The following is a 22349-nucleotide window of genomic DNA, read 5'->3' on the forward strand; positions in this document are numbered from 1 at the left end:
TGATTACCCTAAAAGACCCGATGAGACTAATATTTTTAGTTCCTTTCCTTTCTCTCCCCTCCAACTCCAGTTTACGTAGTATGTATCACGGCTGCGGATTTTGCGTGATATTTGATCTTCCGAACATGTCTGAAAGAACAGACCCCACGCATTCATATAACTTATATAGCCATTTGTTAGTGAGGAATTTAGTATTACTATCCATAAAACGTACGTAAGTCGCGAGAATGAAGTTGACAGGTTTTCACTGAAGAGGGGAAAGGGCACCTATAACTTCAAAAATTGCGGTGTAAGTTCCACTTCAAGATAAAACGAGCTGCAGATATATTTCGTCTGCTGGAATTGATACTGCCAATAAGACCGCGAAACCCGGACCGCTGAGACATGTATCGGTGCCATCGGTAGTCCACGGTCCACAGCCAGCACTGACGAAGTGCTACTTTCGCGAATTAACGATATGTTGCATTTTTGCATTAGAAACTTCCTCTAGCTTCAATTGCATTAAATATGCAGTGAAGAGTCTGAGTCACCACGCGAATAACAATGTATTTAACCTTAGCCGCACATCGCAGAATATAGACTACAGGACAGTGTACCGAACCTACAATAAAATCATCGCAGTTGACGTGTGCCCTGTCTTTCTCTACGAATTCTTTTGTTTATCTGCCCTATAACTTAGAAACATCAGAAATCGTACTTCTACCTAAATATGTATCTTCTGCGCCAGTAGGCGAAATATGATTCCTTGTCTTGGTATCTATGCAAACTGACCAGCGACTGCTACACGGTATTTTCCACAAGCGCGCATTTAAATTCAAGTTTTGTGACTCTCACAATTTTCCCGGAATGTTCCTGTGCTGTCCGCTACCAGTAAGCTTAACACATTTAATTGAGCCCTGTGACCGCTGCTAGTAATTCGATCCCTAATGATATACCTTCTTATCGATATAACGCAAATCTTCGATAGTTAGACCGACGCGTTAATCGACATAGCGAACTACGGTGCACATGGTGGTGAAATGTATTAAAGTGACAACATAGTGCTGTAAACATTGTGATTTGTATGAATAACGTAAAATTATTACAGAAGTAGTCGAAACAAACATCGGAAATGGCAACTATTCTAGAAAAGATTGCAGCGATAGAAGCTGAGGTAAATTCATCGAAACTGAAAAGGGATAACGTGTCTTTGAATTTATGTTAAGAGAGAAAAAATGTTTTTGACGTATTGTTCACCTACATAGATTAACAGAGACATTCCCAATAAATTTTCATTTTGTAAAGTTAACTAGAAAGCTAGCATTTTCATAGGATATAGGGACTATATATTAAATGCACACCAAAATTTATAGTCGTTTAATTAAGATTTGGATTTTGAGGTATACATTGTAAATTTGATGAATACCAGTGCAAATGTGTTATTCGTGTAGATGGCCAGGACGCAAAAAAATAAAGCTACTGCTGGACATCTTGGCTTGCTAAAAGCTCGGTTAGCAAAGCTTCGTCGAGAGTTGATTACACCCAAAGGTGGAGGTGGTGGCCCAGGTGAAGGTTTCGATGTAGCGAAAACAGGAGATGCCAGAATAGGATTTGTCGGTAAGTATTATTTAATATTGAGGTCACTTGTTTACTGCAGTGGTATTAGCATTCACACATTATATATGTTTCTTGCTGTTAATTATTCTAGGGTTTCCATCTGTTGGAAAATCTACATTGCTCAGCAATCTCGCCGGAGTGTACTCAGAAGTAGCTGCTTATGAATTTACAACTCTCACCACAGTACCAGGATGCATAAAATATAAGGGAGCTAAAATACAGGTACACATGAAACATAATAGTTACCAGGATTTTACTTGTTACTTTTTGCCCCCTTTGCATACCATTTTCCTCATGTTCCTACATCAACACTTGACACAAAGCTTTGGGAAAGAGAGAGATTGGCTGATTAGTTATGCATACTATATGTAACATATCCAGAGTTTTTATTATGATCTAGACCTATTACATTACATTGCATTAATGCTTGTTCTATAGGTATGAATATGACATTTCATAGTGCTGTGGAATGTGTCAGCTTAACCTAATTTTTCATAACACTTTTTTTTTTTTACTACTACTTAATTTCTGAAAATTCATCTATTGAGTAGTTGTCATTCAGAAATTCTTTTAATTTGTTTTTAAATGTTGATTGGATATCTGTCAGACTTTTAATGCTATTTGACAAGTGGCCAAAGATTTTTGTGGCACATAATTCACCCCTTTCTGTGTCAAAGTCAGATTATAGAACATGTAAATTTATTTAGAAGCTTAATCATGGTATGATCACATACTGACCAGTCACATTTATTCATTGCTGACTTGTCCATTAAACACAGCCAAGTTGCTAAGTATTAACTAAAATATTAGAGCAGTTATGAGAAGAACACATTAGATTTGTGCAATAGGTTGTTTGGTGTAGTGCAGTTTTTATCATTTTGTAGCTCTGTACTTACGTTCTGAGATACAGCTAATCCTAGCTGCTGCAATATTTCAAACTGTCCTTGAGTATTTGATTTTGATTGATGTTAGTTACTCATCTGTTTGCCCGTGTCTACAATTCTTCACTGGCTATAAATATTTAGACAGGCCTGACACAACGTGTTTGTTAGGCACATTTGTGTAGTATTACATGAATATCCCAAAGTTTTTGTACCTATGTTTATTTAATGAATAGATTAGCCAACTTATAGTCCAATAAACAGTTGTTTTGTGTTAGATATGTTAAAGACTGTAGATTTGTTAGATCATTGTCAGATGATAAAATCTTTGAATTAAAGTATTTGATTTCCAAGCAGCTTATGAACTTTTGTAGAAAACCACCTCTTTCATAGTTCATGAAAAAATGTGTTATCTCTCATAAATGACATACAGATGCCGAGAAACTGTGAATTGTGACTGCATTGCTATACAGTTACTATTCAAAAGATGTTTCACAAACATGAAGTAAAGTAGGCAATATTCCATTAATATTATTTATCCCAGATAGAAGTTAACTGTTTTAGAATAATGGAAAATGAGTGTGTAATATTAATCATGCCACAATTTTTCCCTTAGCTACTGGATTTGCCAGGAATTATTGAAGGAGCCAAAGATGGAAAAGGACGAGGTCGTCAGGTTATTGCTGTGGCTCGAACCTGCAGCCTCATATTTATTGTTCTGGATGTCCTTAAACCATTGCAACACAAAAAACTAATAGAGCATGAATTAGAAGGCTTTGGCTTGCGTTTAAATAAATCTCCACCCAATATTGTGTTTCGTAAAAAGGATAAAGGTGGTGTAAATCTTCAATGTATGGTAAGTGCACTTGCATGTATAAATTAATTCTCTTAGTTGTGTAATGACACTTTATTTTTTTACTACTGTGTTACTTATTATGTACATACAGTATCACTGTATTTTAATGATTTATTGCTGACCAGAGGCATATTTCATTACTTGTTTAGTAAATAAAACCACCTTTTCCTGCTGACACTTAATTTATTTTTCCCAGGCACGTTTTTCTTGCTCTAAGGCATCATCAGTAGGATCTATAACGAAAGAAATTTTAGATATCAAACAGTTCATGCTGCAATTTTTTATGGAAAAAAGGTAATTTCTTACGATTTGCTGAGTTTCCTCTCATCTGGTCTGGATGTCGCACTACCACTTTATTACGTAAATATAAGCACAATTTTGAGTTCTGACCTTTTTCACACTGTTCACCGTGTTTTTCTGTTTCTTTTGTGGTGTACTATTTTTGTTTTGCCATCCGATAAAACTATTTCTTCGGACACTGCTTTTAACAATGTAAATATTGTAACTTAATTACTTGTTTCCTCATCTTTGGTATGCTTACCTAGTTGTTGCCAGCCTACCAAGGTATATATTCAAAATCAACCTTCTATTCATGATGTTTAGATCGTGTGTGTCTATGAGAGAGGGGGGGGGGGGGGGGGGATGTTAGCGTTAGCAAGAGGTTGGAAGCTTTGGTGACAGCTGAGTTGACTTTTTTGACTTTGTTCTGTAGAGGGTTTCATGGAAAGTGAGTGTAAAGATGTTGGGTGGCATTATAATTATATTGGATGTTATTATTATAATCCTCTCTGGGAGCGTTATTCAATTATTTTATCTATTAGTGTAACAATGAATTTTTTGGTATCTGTACTTGATCATTCAACAGGATTTTCCTTCCTGCTTAGGTTTTCTGTGTGTGGTAATTTTCATGCAGGGTTAGGTGTTTTTTATCATTGATTCTAACTATTTTCATGTCTTCTTCTCTTGTGGTTCATTTGTGGTCAAGTTCTCTGAGGTGTTCTGCAAATGTGGTGTGGTTGGGGAAATACGGAAGCATCTGATCCTGCCCGTCTGCTTTTACCCATGACGTCACAAATATGGCGGAAATGACCATAAACCACGATTCCAATATGGCGCATATAAAGTCGTTACGTACACATTATGAGGACGAAAATACGTCAAAAAATAAACACACACACATTCCGCAAAAAGCCCAATGACACTAACGGGACGAGCACAGGAAATAGGGGGTTTTTGGGTGGGGACAAACTAAATACAAACAAATTTAGACACCCAACCCCATACAAAACCACGGATAACAACGAAAAAAACTGACATCAAAAAACTCCCCAAATATCACTAAACACAATATCATCTGGAATCGGACACTTCCCTTAACCTGTTATCCTTACATCATCTCCACATGCAGCCATCCCTGGTCCGAGATGCCGGAACTTTAAGTAAGCCTCATTTCTTCATGACATACTGAACACTTCATGACCTCGTCCAAAAATACGAGTAGTTGAAGAAATTTTATTAGAGACAACGCACTGTCATCCATAATAGCCAACAACCGAAAACTGTTGACCCTGTCAGCTATAAAGACATAAAAAAAGCAATTTACCAAAATTCACACACGACGCCACACTCGCAAACTAAACCAAAAACATCACCTAACACACCACCAGAGAGCACCACCGATCGCATCAAAACAACACCTTCAAACACGCTACTCTCGCAAACTAAATTCTGTGTCGTCGCGGCGTCACACACCACAACAGCCTTACTTCACGGGTCATAGCCGACGGGTGGGATCGGACACTTCGATTGACCCATGGTTTGTCCCATATTTCCAGGCTCTCATGTGTTCTTTGTATCTGACATCAAATGTTCTACCTGTTTGCCCTATGTATCTGCCTTCATAAGTGTTACACTGTAGTTGATATATACCTGCTTTCTGGTATTTGTCTCTTTTTTTTTTTGTCAGTTTTGGCGTGTATTTTTGTATAGAATTGTCTGTCGTGAATGCTATGTTTATTCCCTTTCTTTTGAAAATGTTGGTAATTTTATATGATAGTTTGTATTTGTATGTCATTGCTACCATATTGTGTTTTCTTTCATCTTTTTCTGATTATCCTGTGTAGTTGTTGTGGGACTGGGTGTTTGTGTTCGGTTGTGTTATGTTGTTGTCTGTGGTGTGGTGCTTCCGATTTTATTTTACTTTTTATTTTGTTGTTTAGCTTTGTAAATATGTTACTATTGTAACCATTGCCTTGTGCTGTTTGCAATATTATGTCCAGTTCTTTGTGGTAGTTTTCATTGGTGAGTGACTCTATGCTGAGTTTATGGAGCATGTGTCAAAGTGCTGCTTGCTATTGTGAGTGTGAGTAATTCGAGGATTGGGGAATGATAGTATCCATTAAAAAGGAAACCCATACACACTCTTCAACTCACTCTCTCTCTCATAACCTCACACAATATAGACATCATGAACAGAAGTTGGTTTTGAACATATGTTTTGTTATGTTAGCAACAAGTAGGTTGTTGTTGTTGTGGTCTTCAGTCCTGAGACTGGTTTGATGCAACTCTCCATGCTACTCTATCCTGTGCAAGCTTCTTCATCTCCCAGTACTTACTGCAACCTACATCCTTCTAAATCTCCTTTGTGTATTCATCTCTTGGTCTCCCTCTACGATTTTTACCCTCCACGCTGCGCTCCAATACTAAATTGTGATCCCTTGATGCCTCAGAACATGTCCTACCAACCGATCCCTTCTTCTAGCAAGTAGTGCTACAAACTTCTCTTCTCGCCAATCCTATTCAATACCTCCTCATTAGTTATTTGATCTACCCATCTAATCTTCAGCATTCTTCTGTAGCACCACATTTCGAAAGCTTCTATTCTTTTCTTGTCCCAATTATTTATCGTCCACGTTTCACTTCCATACATGGCTACACTCCATGCAAATACTTTCAGAAATGACTTCCTGACGCTTAAATCTATACTCGATGTTAACAAATTTCTCTTCTTCTTAAATGCTTTCCTTGCCATTGCCAGTCTACATTTTATATCCTCTCTACTTTGACGATCATTAGTTATTTTGCTCCCCAAATAGAAAAACTCCTTTACTACTTTAAGCATCTCATTTCTTAATCTAATGCCCTCAGCATCACCAGACTTAATTCGACTACATTCCATTACCCTAGTTTTGCCTTTGTTGATGTTCATCTTATATCCTCCTTTCAAGACACTGTCCATTCCGTTCAACTGCTCTTCCAAGTCCTTTGCTGTCTCTGACAGAATTACAATGTCATCGGCAAACCTCAATGTTTTTATTTCTTCTCCATGGATTTTAATACCTACTCCGAATTTTTCTTTTGTTTCCTTTACCGCTTGCTCAATATACAGATTGAATAACATTGAGGAGAGGCTACAACCCTGTCTCACTCCTTTCCCGACCACGGCTTCCCTTTCATGCCCCTCGACTCTTATGACTGCCATCTGGTTTCTGTACAAATTGTAAATAGCCTTTCGCTCCCTGTATTTTACCCCTGCCACCTTCAGAATTTGAAAGAGAGTATTCCAGTCAACATTGTCAAAAGCTTTCTCTAAGTCTACAAATGCTAGAAACGTAGGTTTGCCTTTTCTTAATCTTTCTTCTAAAATTAGTCGTAAGGTCAGTATTGCCTCACGTGTTCCAACATTTCTACGGAATCCAAACTGATCCTCCCCGAGGTCCGCATCTACCAGTTTTTCCATACGTCTGTAAAGAACTCGTGTTAGTATTTTGCAGCTGTGGCTTATTAAACTGATTGTTCGGTAATTTTCACATCTGTCAACACCTGCTTTCTTTGGGATTGGAATGATTATATTCTTCTTGAAGTCTGAGGGTATTTCGCCTGTTTCATACATCTTGCTCACAACATGGTAGAGTTATGTGAGGACTGGCTCTCTCAAGGCGGTCAGTAGTTCCAATGGAATGTTGTCTACTCCGGGGGCCTTGTTTCGACTCAGGTCTTTCAGTGCTCTGTCAAACTCTTCACACAATATCATATCTCCCATTTCATCTTCATCTACATCCTCTTCCATTTCCATAATATTGTCCTCAAGTGCATCGCCCTTGTATAGACCCTCTAAATACTCCTTCCACCTTTCTGCTTTCCCTTCTTTGCTTAGAACTGGGTTTCCATCTGAGCTCTTGATGTTCATACAAGTGGTTCTCTTATCTCCAAAGGTCTCTTTAATTTTCCGTATGCAGTATCTATCTTACCCCTAGTGAGATAAGCCTCTACATCCTTACATTTGTCATCTAGCCATCCCTGCTTAGCCATTTTGCACTTCCTGTCGATCTCATTTTTGAGACGCTTGTATTCCTGTTTGCCTGCTTCATTTACTGCATTTTTATATTTTCTCCTTTCATCAATTAAATTCAATATTTCTTCTGTTTCCCAAGGATTTCTACTAGCCCTCTTCTTTTTACCTACTTGATCCTCTGCTACCTTCACTACTTCATCCCTCAAAGCTACCCGTTCTTCTTCTACTGTATTTCTTTCCCCCATTCCTGTCAATTGTTCCCTTATTCTCTCCCTGAAACTCTGTACAACCTCTGGTTCTCTAAGTTTATCCAGGTCCCATCTCCTTAATTTCCCACATTTTTGCAGTTTCTTCAGTTTTAATCTACAGTTCATAACCAATAGATTGTGGTCAGAGTCCACATCTGCCCCTGGAAATGTCTTACAATTTAAAACCTGGTTCCTAAATCTCTGTCTTACCATTATATAATCTATCTGATACCTTTTAGTATCTCCAGGCTTCTTCCATGTATACAGCCTTCTTTTATGATTCTTGAACCAACCTATGATTAAGTTGTGCTCTGTGCAAAATTCTACCAGGCGGCTTCCTCTTTCATTTCTTTGCCCAAGTCCATATTCACCTACTATGTTTCCTTCTCTCCCTTTTCCTACTACTGAATTCCAGTAACCCATGACTATTAAATTTTCGTCTCCCTTCACTATCTGAATAATGTCTTTGATTTGATCATACATTTCTTCATTTTCTTCGTCATCTGCAGAGCTAATTGGCATATAAACTTGTACTACTGTAGTAGGTGTGGGCTTCGTATCTATCTTGGCCACAATAATGCATTTACTATGCTGTTTGTAGTAGTTTACCTGCAGCTTACCCGCATTCCTATTTTCCTATTCATTATTAAACCTACTCCTGCATTACCCCTATTTGATTTTGTGTTTATAACCCTGTAGTCACCTGACCAGAAGTCTTGTTCCTCCTGCCACCGAACTTAACCAATTCCCACTATATCTAACTTTAACCTATCCATTTCCCTTTTTAAATTTTCTAACCTACCTGCCCGCTTAAGGGATCTGACATTCCACGCTCCGATCCGTAGAGCGCCAGTTTTCTTTCTCCTGATAACGGCATCCTCCTGAGTAGTCCGCGCCCGGAGATCCGAATGGGGGACTATTTTACCTCCGGAATATTTTACCCAAGGGGATGCCATCATCATTTAATCATACAGTAAAGCTGCATGCCCTCGGGAAAAATTACGGCCGTAGTTTCCCCTTGCTTTCAGCCGTTTGCAGTACCAGCACAGCAAAGCCGTTTTGGTTATTGTTACAAGGCCAGATCAGTCAATCATCCAGACTGTTGCCCTTGCAACTACTGAATAGGCTGCTGCCCCTCTTCAGGAACCGCACGTTTGTCTGGCCTCTCAACAGATACCCCTCCGTTGTGGTTGCACCTACGGTACGGCTATCTGTATCGCTGAGGCACGCAAGCCTCGCCACCAAAGGCAAGGTCCATGGTTCATTGGGGGGGGGGGGGGGGGATGGAGTAGGTAAACATACCAAAGAGGAGGAAACACGTAATTGAGTTACAATATTTATGTTGGTGAAAGCACAGTTTCTGAAGAAATAGTTATACCGAGTGGCAAAACAATAATAGTAGACCACGAAAGAGGAGAAACATGGGATCAGTGTAAGGAAGGTCGGAACTCAAAATTGTGCTTCTGTGTTGGTAATAAGGTGGTAGTGCGACCTACAGACCAGAGGAGAGGAAACACAGATCACAGCAAATCGAAATCAATTACTTTTTTACATAAAAATTATGACATGAACTGTTTGATAATAACCAAATTGTGTTGTTATGGATTCCACTGATGACGCCTTAGAGCAAAAAAAAGGTGAAATACGTCTGGGAAGATAAATTAAGTGGCAGCAAGAATAGGCAGTTTCATTTACAAAACAAGTATTTCTGTACTTGCTGCGGAATATGGCCATGGAACAAACTTTTTATATTTGGAATCATTCAAAATTATTTGAACATAAACTTAGGGGTGCAAGACACACTAACAGTTTATAAGCAACTAAGCCAAGAAACATTGTCAATACCAAATGAAAAATCTGCTGCTCATAGTACAACTTTGTTGACAAGTTGATGCTGTATTGTTTTTTGTAGCATTTAACTTAGATATGATAAAGATCAGCACAATAACTTCTGAGCACCAGAAGTGGTAAATATTTTGTAACTCTTCTAGTATATAACAGAAAAAAATACGATAATCCGTGTATCACTCACACATAATGTGAATTAATGGAGAGTGTCAATTGTCTCCCTGCCTTCCATTTAGTGCAGCCTCTGTGAACGTAAATAGTGGTGTATGTTCTAGGATTTATTGTTTTGCATTATCTGAAATTGATTTTATGAATATTTCTCAAAACAGAGATAATCTTAGGCCGGTATGACACTATCAAATTTCTTTGTCAAAGATTTGATCAAAGATGTTATCACATATTCTGTCAAATATATTTGACAAAGATCGTTGACGTAGTGCTAGAAGGGGTATTACACTGCCATCCAATTTTTCATCAAAGTTCAAGATGGCTGACAACAACTTGTTATTAACCGCAGCAGTTGCACGTACCGCAATTGCATTGTGTGCACATGCGGAAAAGGGGGGGGGGGGGGGAAGGAACCATACATACCAGGTTGACAGTCTTAAATTCCTGGGATTGAAACTTGATAATAAATTCAGTTGGGAGGAGCACACCACAGAACTGCAGAAATGCCTTAACAAATCTGTATTTGCAATTCGAGTGTTAGCAGACATAGGTAACGTAAAAATGAAAAAGCTTGCCTACTTTCATTGCATAATGTCATATGGGATAATGTTTTGGGGTACATCTTCAAGTCAAACAAAGGTTTTCAGAGTCCAAAAGCGTGTAATTTGTGGAGTAAATTCACAGACGTCCTGCAGAAACTTATTCAAAGAGCTGGGTATACTAACTACTGCTTCTCAGTATATTTACTCCTTAATGAAATTTGTCGCAAATAATATATCTCTTTTTCCAGCAAACAACTCAGTTCATACATACAATAGCAGGAACAAAAATGACCTGCACAAGCACTTAAAAGCATTTACTTTAGTTCAAAAAAGGGTCCACTACTCAGGAGCACTCATCTTCAATAATTCACCAGCAAACATAAAAAATTTAGTTGCAAATAAAGATCAGTTTAAAAGGAGCCTGAATGACTTACTAGTGGCCTACTCCTTCTACTCCATTTACGAAATTTTTAATATAAACAAATGATGTATTATATTTATTCATACTATTAGTATTGTTGTTTCAGCTTAAAAAAATTGACATGTTCCACATCCACGAGGATCTCCTCAGCACAGATCTATGGAACGAAAAACTAATCTAATCTGGGTGAAGCTGTGGGTTTTACGGCGACACGATAAAAGCATTCAACAACAATTGTTACGTGAGCTTACAGTGGAAGACGTCAAGTTGTACATCAATTACTTAAGAATGGATGAGCATACATTTCTGTATGCGCTCAGTGAAGTGTATCCTCATATCACATAGCACAATATTCACTTAAGAACTGCTACGTCTTCAGAAGATAGCCTCACTGTAACACTCCGATTCCTTGCTACAGGAGGAGGTTAGGTTAGGTTAGGTTAGGTCAGGTCAGGTCAGGTCAGGTCATGTCATGACTCCAATCTTCTTAATCTATTTCTGTATTCAGGGTGCCTCACGTTGTAAAGCGCCTCATCAGCTTCATACATCTCTCTTAATTTTGTAGTTGTCAGACGCACCAATTGTAGTTACTAACAATGTTTATAAAAACACTACAGACGACAGAACGCTACAGCGATGCTAGCGCTCCATGTGGTAACATGTCACATTGCAGTGAACAGAAGACAAGCGATTTCTTTGATCAAATCTACAGCAAGGCCCTAGATTTGATCAAATATTGGACGATATTTGACAAAGTCCCTATTACACCATCAAATATCTTTGACAAAGATATTGGACTTAGAAATTTGATGGTGAAATACTGGCCTTACCAAACATTTATGACATCAAATGGGACAAAATAAATCGGTCATATTTTATTAAAATGATTGCACTCATTTGTAGCTCACTTTTGGAAATTATTTTGTCATACGTATGTTACATTTTCGAATTAAAACAGTAGACCCATTGTTTGTAATGGCCAGTAAAACATTGTTGTATGTGTACTTATAGGGTCATGCAGTGTGGAAAGTGGAATACACATTTGCAGCCATGGAATGATAAGTAGAGTAGCAGTTTATTTAGAAAAGATGGCGTGCCACCAGATAGCATCCTGCTACCTGCCTTCTTGGGCTGAGTGCTGCTGGAAGAGTTGTGGCCGAAGGTGAATCGTAATTGCATTACTGGGCAACAGGCAGCCAAGCCTGTTTGATTTGAGCTAGGGCAAACGTTGCTGGCACACATCTGATAATCTGTAATTATTTAGCTTTGCTGTATTAACATGGTCGTAAGTGATCCAGAACAGCCATGTTGATATAAGTGCTTGTCTCCACATTCAGTTGTTCGCATGTGTCAGACTGTACATTTTTATAGTGGACAAAGCTTTCAGCCAACAACTGACTCCATACCTTTACAACTCTATCAGAAGTTTGTGCTGCACTTCGGGCAATCTGATGAGAAATCAAATTGCATACTTATATTACAACAGTGTTGCTAAAATCAAAGTTCATACTACCTGAAATGGTTTAACTCAAAAAATATTCATGCCACCTGAGAGATTGCTTCTAACTGCTCGCAAGTACTTAAATAAGGTGCTGTTTAGAAGTGACACTTGATGGTTCACTGGTTGCTGCTGCTGCACAACCTTATGATGAGTGATACTGTACCAGCAATCATCTGCAGATATCAGTATTGTATTTCTACGCTGGAAATTGTGTACTCAAAATGCCTTTTTCTCCCATCTACATCAATTTTAATAGTGTGATCACAATTCCATAAAGTGCAAAATGGAAGTAACAATTTATGCATTTTTGCTTCTGGAAGTAGAGCAAATAATTGACTATGGAAAAAAAATAAAAATTTGCAAAGAGCGAGAGCTGTACTCTGAGCGTGATTAATTCATTACTCTGTCATATTAGTGACTGTTCAAGATTTGAGTTTTACAGTGAACATTTACACATTTGTAGGTTAAGTCTTACAAAGAAGAAAACTGCAACCAGCCACTATTAATACTGCTGTTTATTTAGGTAAGTAGCGCCGTTACCGGTTTTGAACTGGCAAGTTCAGCTTCTGACGGCTGTTCACGTGATTTTCAATATACACTTTACATTATTGTCCGTTTTCAATTTTTATTATTCCACTGTGGCGAAGTATTTTTGGTGTTTTGTTGCCGTCGAAAATTCCATGCGATTTTGTTGCGACGTTGCAGGATTGTATTTTTCGCATATTCCTAAATATATCCAGCATTTACGTAACTTGTACATCACCATATTGTGCAAAGCAACACACACACACACCAAAAAGAATTTGCCACATGTGAAGTTATCACACAGATTTAAAAACACAGTGCTATTTACCTAAATAAATAGCAGTATTACTAGTGGCTGGTTGCTGTTTTCTTCTTTGTAAGAATTAACCTACATTAATTGTACACAGCCATGGTCTCACCATGTCAGTTTTAGACAAAATAACATTTACACAACTATTTCCAACATGATTCAGCATTAAGTGCAGACTGATTTGAAGTGTATAGATTGCAGTTCCAAAATGAATGCACCTGTCCTGTAGAAACATACTACAAACATGAATTTGGATGCCTTAACGACCAATTGAAAGATATGGATAACCTAGGACTGTAGTATCAATTCCCTAACTAACAACTCTTTGGAGAATCCCTGTTTCATTAACTTCTTTCTCAATATTTTCCTGATTTGGTGTGTCTATTTGTCAGAATATTTGTTTGGACCACTTACTTTTAGCTGAAACTCCCATGCTCAAAGGATATCAAGATAAAGTCTCAGTAGTCATTTGCATGTAGTTTATTTCATAAATAAAACACAGTTTTCCTTTATTCTGTAACCAGAGTTTCACCATATTTGGGTCAGTCATGAGATTTTAATTGTTCAGCTCACCCATCCATTATTGCTGAAGTTATTCCTATAACTCTTAAACTTTTTGAACAACCACCATATGGAAAGGATGTGGAGTCCAACCAAACATCTGACTAAACATTTTTGGACTCTTACAGATCCTAATGACCCTTCATGTATTATATCGAAGGAAGATTAGACTTTACTGTCCCACAGATGATAAATTGTTAGAGATGGAGAACAAGCTCAACTAAAGGAAATTAGCCATGTCAGTTTCAAAGGCACCATCGCAGCATATGCCTTAAGTCATTTATTGAATCCTCAGAAAACCTAAATGCGGATGGTGATGCAGGGATTTGGTCCACGGTCCAGTGTTTTACATCTGCACCACCTAACTGGATTACACACAGCACAGATAATTTAGGAGAATTATGATGAAATGTTTAACAGACTCTACTGGAGAATAATTAATTACTGTGTACAACTATACCAGTCTTGAAAAAATTGTTACTATTCTGGGAATTGTTTGTCAGATGTGAATTGAAAAAGTTGAAGATAGAAAACTAAAATGACACAAGGTGAATAATTTTCATGATGAGGAAAAAGATTATGTAGGCATGGAACGTAGGAGGTTGAAGATCATGATAACATAAGCAAATGAAGAAAATATATTTTGAGACAAATCCACTATATATAACTCATGAAATGTAAGACAGAAATACAAGACTACTGTATAATGAGGGATTTGCAAGAACTGTATATTTAGGAAGTAATGCTGATAATCATTTCTCATATGAGGTTGCAGGCTGTATTGTGTATCTATTTAATAATGTACAAAGCTCTAGAAATTAGAATGGTCCTCATTGCGTAATTATTAAGAGGATTATATGAATACACATGTAGTGCTAGTGGATCAAAGTACTTGTGGAAAGCTTCATTTGATGTATATGACTGCATCCCTCAAGAACGTATTCTAGTGACATACCATTAAATAACCAAAAAAGGAAGCCTTAATTAAGAATCCAGTAGCAAGCATCTGAAGGTGGCGTTAATTAGCCGAAAGCGTTTATGGTGATGTTTGAATAGAGATTTTATAACCTCCTTTTTAAATTATAATCCTTGTAACTGTACTACAGTCATATTTTGTGATCTAACCAGTTAAGATTCTTTCCAGTAGGCCACGTGTTTACTGTTATGTACAATATTCCATATTTCACAACTTGTATTTAAATAATTACAATTTTCTTTTCAAGATACTACTACAGGAGGTTGACATTTTTAAAAGTTAGCATTACCTGCCAGAACTTTATTACTGTTGTTGTTGTTGTTGTTGTTGTTGTTGTTGTTGTTGTTGTCTTCAGTCCTGAGACTGGTTTGATGCAGCTCTCCATGCTACTCTATCCTGTGCAAGCTGCTTCTTCTCACAGTACTTTCTGCAACCTACATCCTTCTGAATCTGCTTAGTGTATTCATCTCTTGGTCTCCCTCTACGATTTTTACCCTCCACGCTGCCCTCCAACACTAAATTGGTGATCCCTTGATGTCTCAGAACATGTCCTACCAACCGATCCCTTCTTCTAGCAAGTTGTGCTACAAACTTCTCTTCTCCGCAATTCTATTCAATACCTCCTCATTAGTTATATGTTCTACCCATCTAATCTTCAGCATTCTTCTGTAGCACCACATTTCAAAAGCTTCTATTCTCTTCTTGTCCAAATTATTTATTGTCCATGTTTCACTTCCACACATGGCTACACTCCATAAAAATACTTTCAGAAACGACTTCCTGATGCTTAAATCTATACTCGATGTTAACAAATTTCTCTTCTTCGGAAATGCTTTCCTTGCCATTGCCAGTCTACATTTTATATCCTCTCTACTTTGACGATCATCAGTTATTTTGCTCCCCAAATAGCAAAACTCCTTTACTACTTTAAGCATCTCATTTCTTAATCTAATGCCCTCAGCATCACCCAAGTTAACTCGACTACATTCCATTATCCTCGTTTTACTTTTGTTGATGTTCATCTTATATCCTCCTTTCAAGACACTGTCCATTCCGTTCAACTGCTCTTCCAAGTCCTTTGCTGTCTCTGACAGAATTACAATGTCATCGGCAAACCTCAATGTTTTTATTTTTTCTCCATGGATTTTAATACCTACTCCGAATTTTTCTTTTGTTTCCTTTACCGCTTGCTCAATATACAGATTGAATAACATTGGGGAGAAGCTACAACCCTGTCTCACTCCCTTCCTGACCACTGCTTCCCTTTCATGCCCCTCGACTCTTATAACTGCCATCTGGTTTCTGTACAAATTGTAAATTGCCTTTTGCTCCCTGTATTTTACCCCTGCCACCTTTAGAATTTGAAAGAGAGTATTCCAGTCAACATTGTCAAAAGCTTTCTCTAAGTCTACAAATGCTAGGAATGTAGGTTTGCCTTTCCTTAATCTTTCTTCTAAGATAAGTCGTAGGGTCAGTTTTGCCTCACGTGTTTCAATATTTCTACGGATTCCAAACTGATCTTCCCCAAGGTCGGCTTCTACCAGTTTTTCCATTTGTCTGTAAAGAATTCACATTAGTATTTTGCAGCTGTGACTTATTAAACTGATAGTACGGTAATTTTCCCATCTGTCAACACCTGCTTTCTTTGGGATTGGAATTATTATATTCTTCTTGAAGTCTGAGTCTATTTCGCCTGTCTCAGACATCTTGCTCACCAGATAGTAGAGTTTTGTCAGGAGTGGCTCTCCCGAGGCCGTCAGTAGTTCCAATGGAATGTTGTCTACTCACGGGGCCTTGTTTCAACTCAGGTCTTTCAATGCTCTGTCGAACTTTTCACGCAGTATTGTATCTCCCATTTCATCTACATCCTCTCCCATTTCCATAATACTGTCCTCAAGTACACCGCCCTTGTATAGACCCTCTATATACTCCTTCCACCTTTCTGCTTTCCCTTCTTTGCTTAGAACTGGGTTTCCGTCTGAGCTCTTGATATTCATACAAGTGTCTCTCTTTTCTCCAAAGGTCTCTTTAATTTTAATCTTACCGCTAGTGAGATAAGCCTCTACATCCTTACATTTGTCCTCTAGCCATCCCTGCTTAGCCATTTTGCACTTCCTGACAATCTCATTTTTGTGACATTTGTATTCCCTTTTGCCTGCTTCATTTACTGTGTTTTTATATTTTCTCCTTTCATCAATTGAATTCAATATTTCTTCTGCTACCCAAGGATTTCTACTAGCCCTCGTCTTTTTACCTACTTGATCCTCTGCTGCCTTAACTATTTCATCCCTCAGAGCTACCCATTATTTTCTACTCTATTTCTTTCCCCCATTCCTGTCAATTGTTTCCTTATGCTCTCCCTGAAACGCTGTACAACCTCTGGTTCTTTCAGTTTATCCAGGTCCCATCTCCTTAAATTCCCACCTTTTTGCAGTTTCTTCAGTTTTAGTCTACAGTTCATAACTAATAGAGTGTGGTCAGAGTTTATTACTGTACTATGCAATTTATCTTTATACTCTTGCCACCTCAGGGTCGAGAGCAATGCTCAATACAAGTCATTTTCTTTCTCATGTCAGTTTTGTTGTTAGTTGGTGAAGCCAATAAATGCGAAAGCAAGAAAAAATGGTTGGTCTGTAGCTTAGCCTGAGGTATGGGTTAGGTTGGAAGATGGCAGTTTGATTGTGAGTTGCCAAAGCCAACAAATCTGATTCTAAAAACAACTTGGTTGTGGTGACAGACTTACCTGTAGCTTAGCCTGAGGTCGAGGTTAGGGTGAAAGCTGACAGCTTGGTTGTGAGTTTGTGAAGGCAATGAATGTGATACTGAAAAAACATGGTTGTGGTGACAGACTGATCTGTAGCTTAAGCCATTTGAAAAAATTGCAGGACATCATGTTATAGTCATGATATTGTCTACGGCATTTGTTGCATGTTTCCTATGTCACTGGCCGAAGAATAGACTCATATCAAACGTTCCTCTAGATCCCCACCTCAAAGGTACACTGTTTGGTTCCTGTCCGCAATTTCAGATGAGAACTGGCCACTTCAAATTCGAAACTTTATCACATCAACAATTTTCAGTGCTGAAGTTATTGAGAAGCAGGCCTACATGTCCTACAGGTAATATTTATTGATCATAAATTTCCTTGCAAATGAACTGTTATCATTTATTGCAATGAAAATACGAATATTGTACAGTAATAAACAGCGAAACTCCAAGACGACAATATGTGTGGAGCGAATTATACCACAATGTCAAGGTTTGGCACACAGTTTGTTACCACCCATAATACTGCCCAATATACATGAAGTACATGTATACAGTTGCATTAAAAAAGAGTCACAGTCCTAAACAAACATTTTTTGGATGAACAGAAATATGGTTACATCTCTCTTCCCCATAAATTTTTTTTCAGAACCACAATTTCTTTTGTTTTTCATCATATGTTCTACACAGTGACTGATGACATGTTCATCACTCATTCATTTGAATAATCATCATTTTTATGAGATATCCTCGATTTCTGTAAGCCAGTGTATATGTTTTTGCTAATCTAAAATTTTACAGGCATTTGTTTTAATATCCAAGTGCTGTATCTAGTATCGATAATTGTTTATTTTTATTGTTTGACCATGAATGCCCAGTATTAGTCACACTATATGACTCATGCTAACCCAATCATTCTGTGAAAATCAGATGTTTATAAAAAGTTATTCGGTATGTCTGTATTATTTATCTTTCTTTTTTGGTAACAATGCTCTTTTTTTTCTTTTTGTATTTAAAGGTACCACAGTCAGAACTGGACAGTGATACAGTGAAAACAATTTTGTCAGAGTATCGCATTCACAATGCTGACATAACTCTGAGGTACGATGCAACTAGTGATGATCTTATAGATGTAATTGAAGGAAATCGAATATATATACCGTGCATTTACCTGCTCAACAAAATTGGTAAGTAGCTTACTGACTATGAAGCAAAATCTCTTATCTCTAAATTAAAACACATTTGCTTTTCTACTGTCATCATTATGTAATCAATTGCATTATTTCACACAACATTATTACAGTGTGGTAAGAGCAGCTCATTATGTATTGCATGGCAAGAATAAAAGGAACTATCTTCATCAATGAACAGCGTAAAGGTGCCCACTAACATTATAGTTGCAACATGTAAAAAACTGAACGAATTTTATGAAATGGATAAGACCATTCCTCAAAAGAAAATTCCATTTTTCACTGTGTTTATATTTATGTTCACTATTATTTATTTCACATGATCAGCTGATCTCAGTAATGTACTTTCACATATCCTCAAAATTTTACTAAATCACCAATTGTGAGTGTATTCAAATGAAGTCTGTCTTGTAAATAGGTTTCTACTGTCGTCATAAACTTGAATGAGAAGGGCTGTAACAGAGAGCTCATATTCTCTAGCATCTACCTGTGAATAAAGACGCCACTTCTTAAAGAACTTTCCTATATCTGACATTTCTCAGAAACCGTAACAACATTAGGTGAATAGATCTCACATTTACAATATGATCGTATCCAGTCTAGATGTAACAAGTCATCAAATGACAGATAGTGAGTAAGGAAGAGATTACATAATATAGCTTCATTTGTTCAGGTGCTAGACTACTGTTGTCTGGCCCCTTCTCTGGATTTGACACTACCTCTAAAACATTACTGCAAAGTGTAAACAACTTCTCCATCGCAACTAAAGACTCTCGTTCTTCATCATAACTTGTGGATGCACTGGCTCCCTTTTTGCCCATCATATCTGCACACAAATCCAAAAAGCTTGTGGACAGTGGGTCCTTCTTCCTGCACAACTATTTAAAGTCATGTTTCTCCATGAACGTTTTTCACCAGTCCAGGAGGAAGAAGTGATACATATTGCTCCCCACCAAAATGAAAGATGCCATGTAAAATAACTTACATAACTAATTATATTATCTGATCGCTTTGACCGTTTAGTAATTTATAATAATTTCTACATCTGGGTCTCAATGGACCTAAGTTTCTCTCCACAGCAAAATACATGTGTTTGGGTGTATCACATCCTTTTTATGAGCTAATAACCACTTGGTTTGTAATTGGGTGGATAAAAAAATCTATCCACCAACCAGCGGCATGACAACACATATATAAAGGTATTTAAATCTGCTAGCTTTCTGGGCCAGTGGCTCCTTTTCCCGGCAGGAGGATTCAAGGGGACGTAAGAGGGGTGAAAGAAAAGAATTGGTCAGCATTAGGAAATGGGGAGAATTTGGAAAAGTTGCCCAGAACCTTGGGTCATGGAGACTTACTGGGTGGGATGAGAAGGAAAGTCTGTTAGTCTCCCGTGACAGTCCCGATCCTCCGGTTCTCGTTATTTCATCCATGCCTAATGGTAGTACAACAGTGCATCTGGTAATATATTTTCTGAACCTTTTTATGTAATTTACTCATATGTCTGCTGGATGCTCTTGTAAGAATAATACCCACCACATTAACCAACCATGTAACAATCTACTTTCCATAAGGAAAGCCAAAGCCCGATGATCTCTGTGTTATGTTCTTGGAGCCCCAAATCAGCATTTGAAACTTTTGCATGCTGCACAACAGTTAATAATTCCTTCTCTGTAGCATATAGTTAAATTCATGTTTGTTGAGAATTCTGCTGATGAAAGTTATTGTCTTATGATCTCTGAACTCAGTATTCAATTCACCTTGACATAGCTCACAAGCTACACCATATTTAGAAGCATCTGTTGCTAACGTAATGGCTTAATTCATTATTGAGTGGTTTTATATGGACGCATCTACTACTGCCTGCTTAATATTATGAAATGCCTCTGATGCTCCTTCATCCCATATCCACGTGGATCTTTGCTTTAATAATAATGATGATAATCTGGGTTCATTTGTCAGTTGAAGCTGTATGTAGTACAAAATCTAGCTATTTCCAAAAGAGAGTGCAGTTGTTTTACATTTTTTGGTTCAGGACAGTTTTTGATGTCATTCTTTCTCTATCCAGTCTTATCCCATGGGTTTGTACTAGATGTCCTAAAAATTTTAGTTGTTCTCTTTCAGAATGCCATTTGGATAACTAAATTGTATGTCCTTTTCACTAAACTTGTGCAATGTTTTACTTAACAATGCATACCGTTATTCCCACGTCTTGGACACAAGTAATATATCATGTACATAATAATTAACTTTTGTAATAATTCTTTCCCTGGGTCTTCATGTATAGCTTGTATGAATACTAAAACATAAATGTTCAGTGCAAAAGTTAATACTCTAAATTGATTCCCATCAAATAAGAATGACATATATTTTCATGAATTTTCACATGGTTTTATCTGCCAATAACGGCCAGTCAAATCCATTAAACTAAAGTACCCCCCCCCCCCCTTGTTCAAATTTAGCCAACTCCTCATCAGCAGGTGTAGCCCTTTATGTTTCTATATGTTTGTTAAGTGTTTGTGTATTGAAAACTAAGCTTACACCTCTTTACTACTAGTAAAAGCTGACTGTACACACTCAGACTGCTTTCTATTATGTTATTTTCCACCATATTGTTTATTTATACATTTGCAGCTGGTCGTAAACTTATTGGAACTGTATACAGCAAAAGAGTAGTTCATTATCTATTATCTTACATTGGCAAACGTATTCACAATCACCCCTGGTTTATCAGAAAAAATAATTCTATATTTCAGTAATATTTTATACAAGTTGTGTTGCTGTTCTTCAGTTGGCGAATTAGGTTCATGCACTTAAATCATTATTTGTTCATTTAATTCATCAAGGTTGTCTGTTGTTTCTTCTTGGTGCATACACAGACAATAAAAATGCCTGGTTAAAAATACACTTTTTTCCAGGTGAAAACACATTATACCCTGGCTTTTTCCATATTAAGCGACAATATATTTTCCTTTGATGCTATAAAACTTACAGGCCTTTGAATGGTAAAGGTATTATACACCAGCGTACAACTTCCCTGCACTTTAGGAAATAAAACCCGCAAAACCCATGCATTTTGGAAAGTTGTTTAATGTGTGACAACATGTGCACTGTATATTTCGGTATTATGAAAGTATAAATACAAATTCCACCAAGTGCAGCACTGAAATCAAGATTATGATCCACTTTCGTCAACCAATCATAGCTCATGTCATGTGATCTTGCCAGGCAGTGACAGCAGATATTCAGAGCTTAGAACACATGATGTAGTCAGCCAAAGCAACATCACTGCTACTTAGCACAAATACATAAATAAGAAAAGTTAATAGAATAATCCATTAATTAAAACTTCCAGGCTGAATTGCCATGGTCCATATATAAAACTACTACTCCTTCCTGATGTTTTCGTTGCCTACTGCTGGCAGCATCTCCCAAGGTGAGTCGGCGACTGGCTGCTAGGCGCTGGAGGTCCCGCTTATATTAAGCGCTCAGATGGTGCCGTCACTCGTCACATGCTTTCGACTTTAAAATTATCTCTGGCTAGTACCATCTCTCTAGATTACAGGTAATCAATTGTCACTTTGTTGGTGCAAAGTCGACCGCTATATCTTGTCTAGTTTTAATCCTCCTCCTTTTTTATTAAAATTATTTTCATGCTTGTAGATCTGT

At 37.5% G+C, this 22349-nt stretch overlaps 1 protein-coding gene across 1 annotated transcript in view; it reads left to right on the forward strand.

The window, feature by feature from the left end:
• The first annotated feature begins 647 nt into the window (after window positions 1–647).
• The window catches only part of LOC126362583 (GTP-binding protein 128up), a 52135-nt gene continuing 30433 nt past the window's right edge, over window positions 648–22349 (forward strand). Inside the window, exons 1-5 of the mRNA XM_050007892.1 lie at window positions 648–1153; window positions 1431–1596; window positions 1688–1818; window positions 3094–3333; window positions 18512–18680. Of these exons, the coding sequence (XP_049863849.1) occupies window positions 1112–1153; window positions 1431–1596; window positions 1688–1818; window positions 3094–3333; window positions 18512–18680 (748 nt within the window). The 5' untranslated portion in view covers window positions 648–1111. The remainder of the gene's footprint in view (window positions 1154–1430; window positions 1597–1687; window positions 1819–3093; window positions 3334–18511; window positions 18681–22349) is intronic.

Source organism: Schistocerca gregaria, chromosome 1 (assembly GCF_023897955.1).
Source record: "Schistocerca gregaria isolate iqSchGreg1 chromosome 1, iqSchGreg1.2, whole genome shotgun sequence".
NCBI classification, from domain to species: domain Eukaryota; kingdom Metazoa; phylum Arthropoda; class Insecta; order Orthoptera; family Acrididae; genus Schistocerca; species Schistocerca gregaria.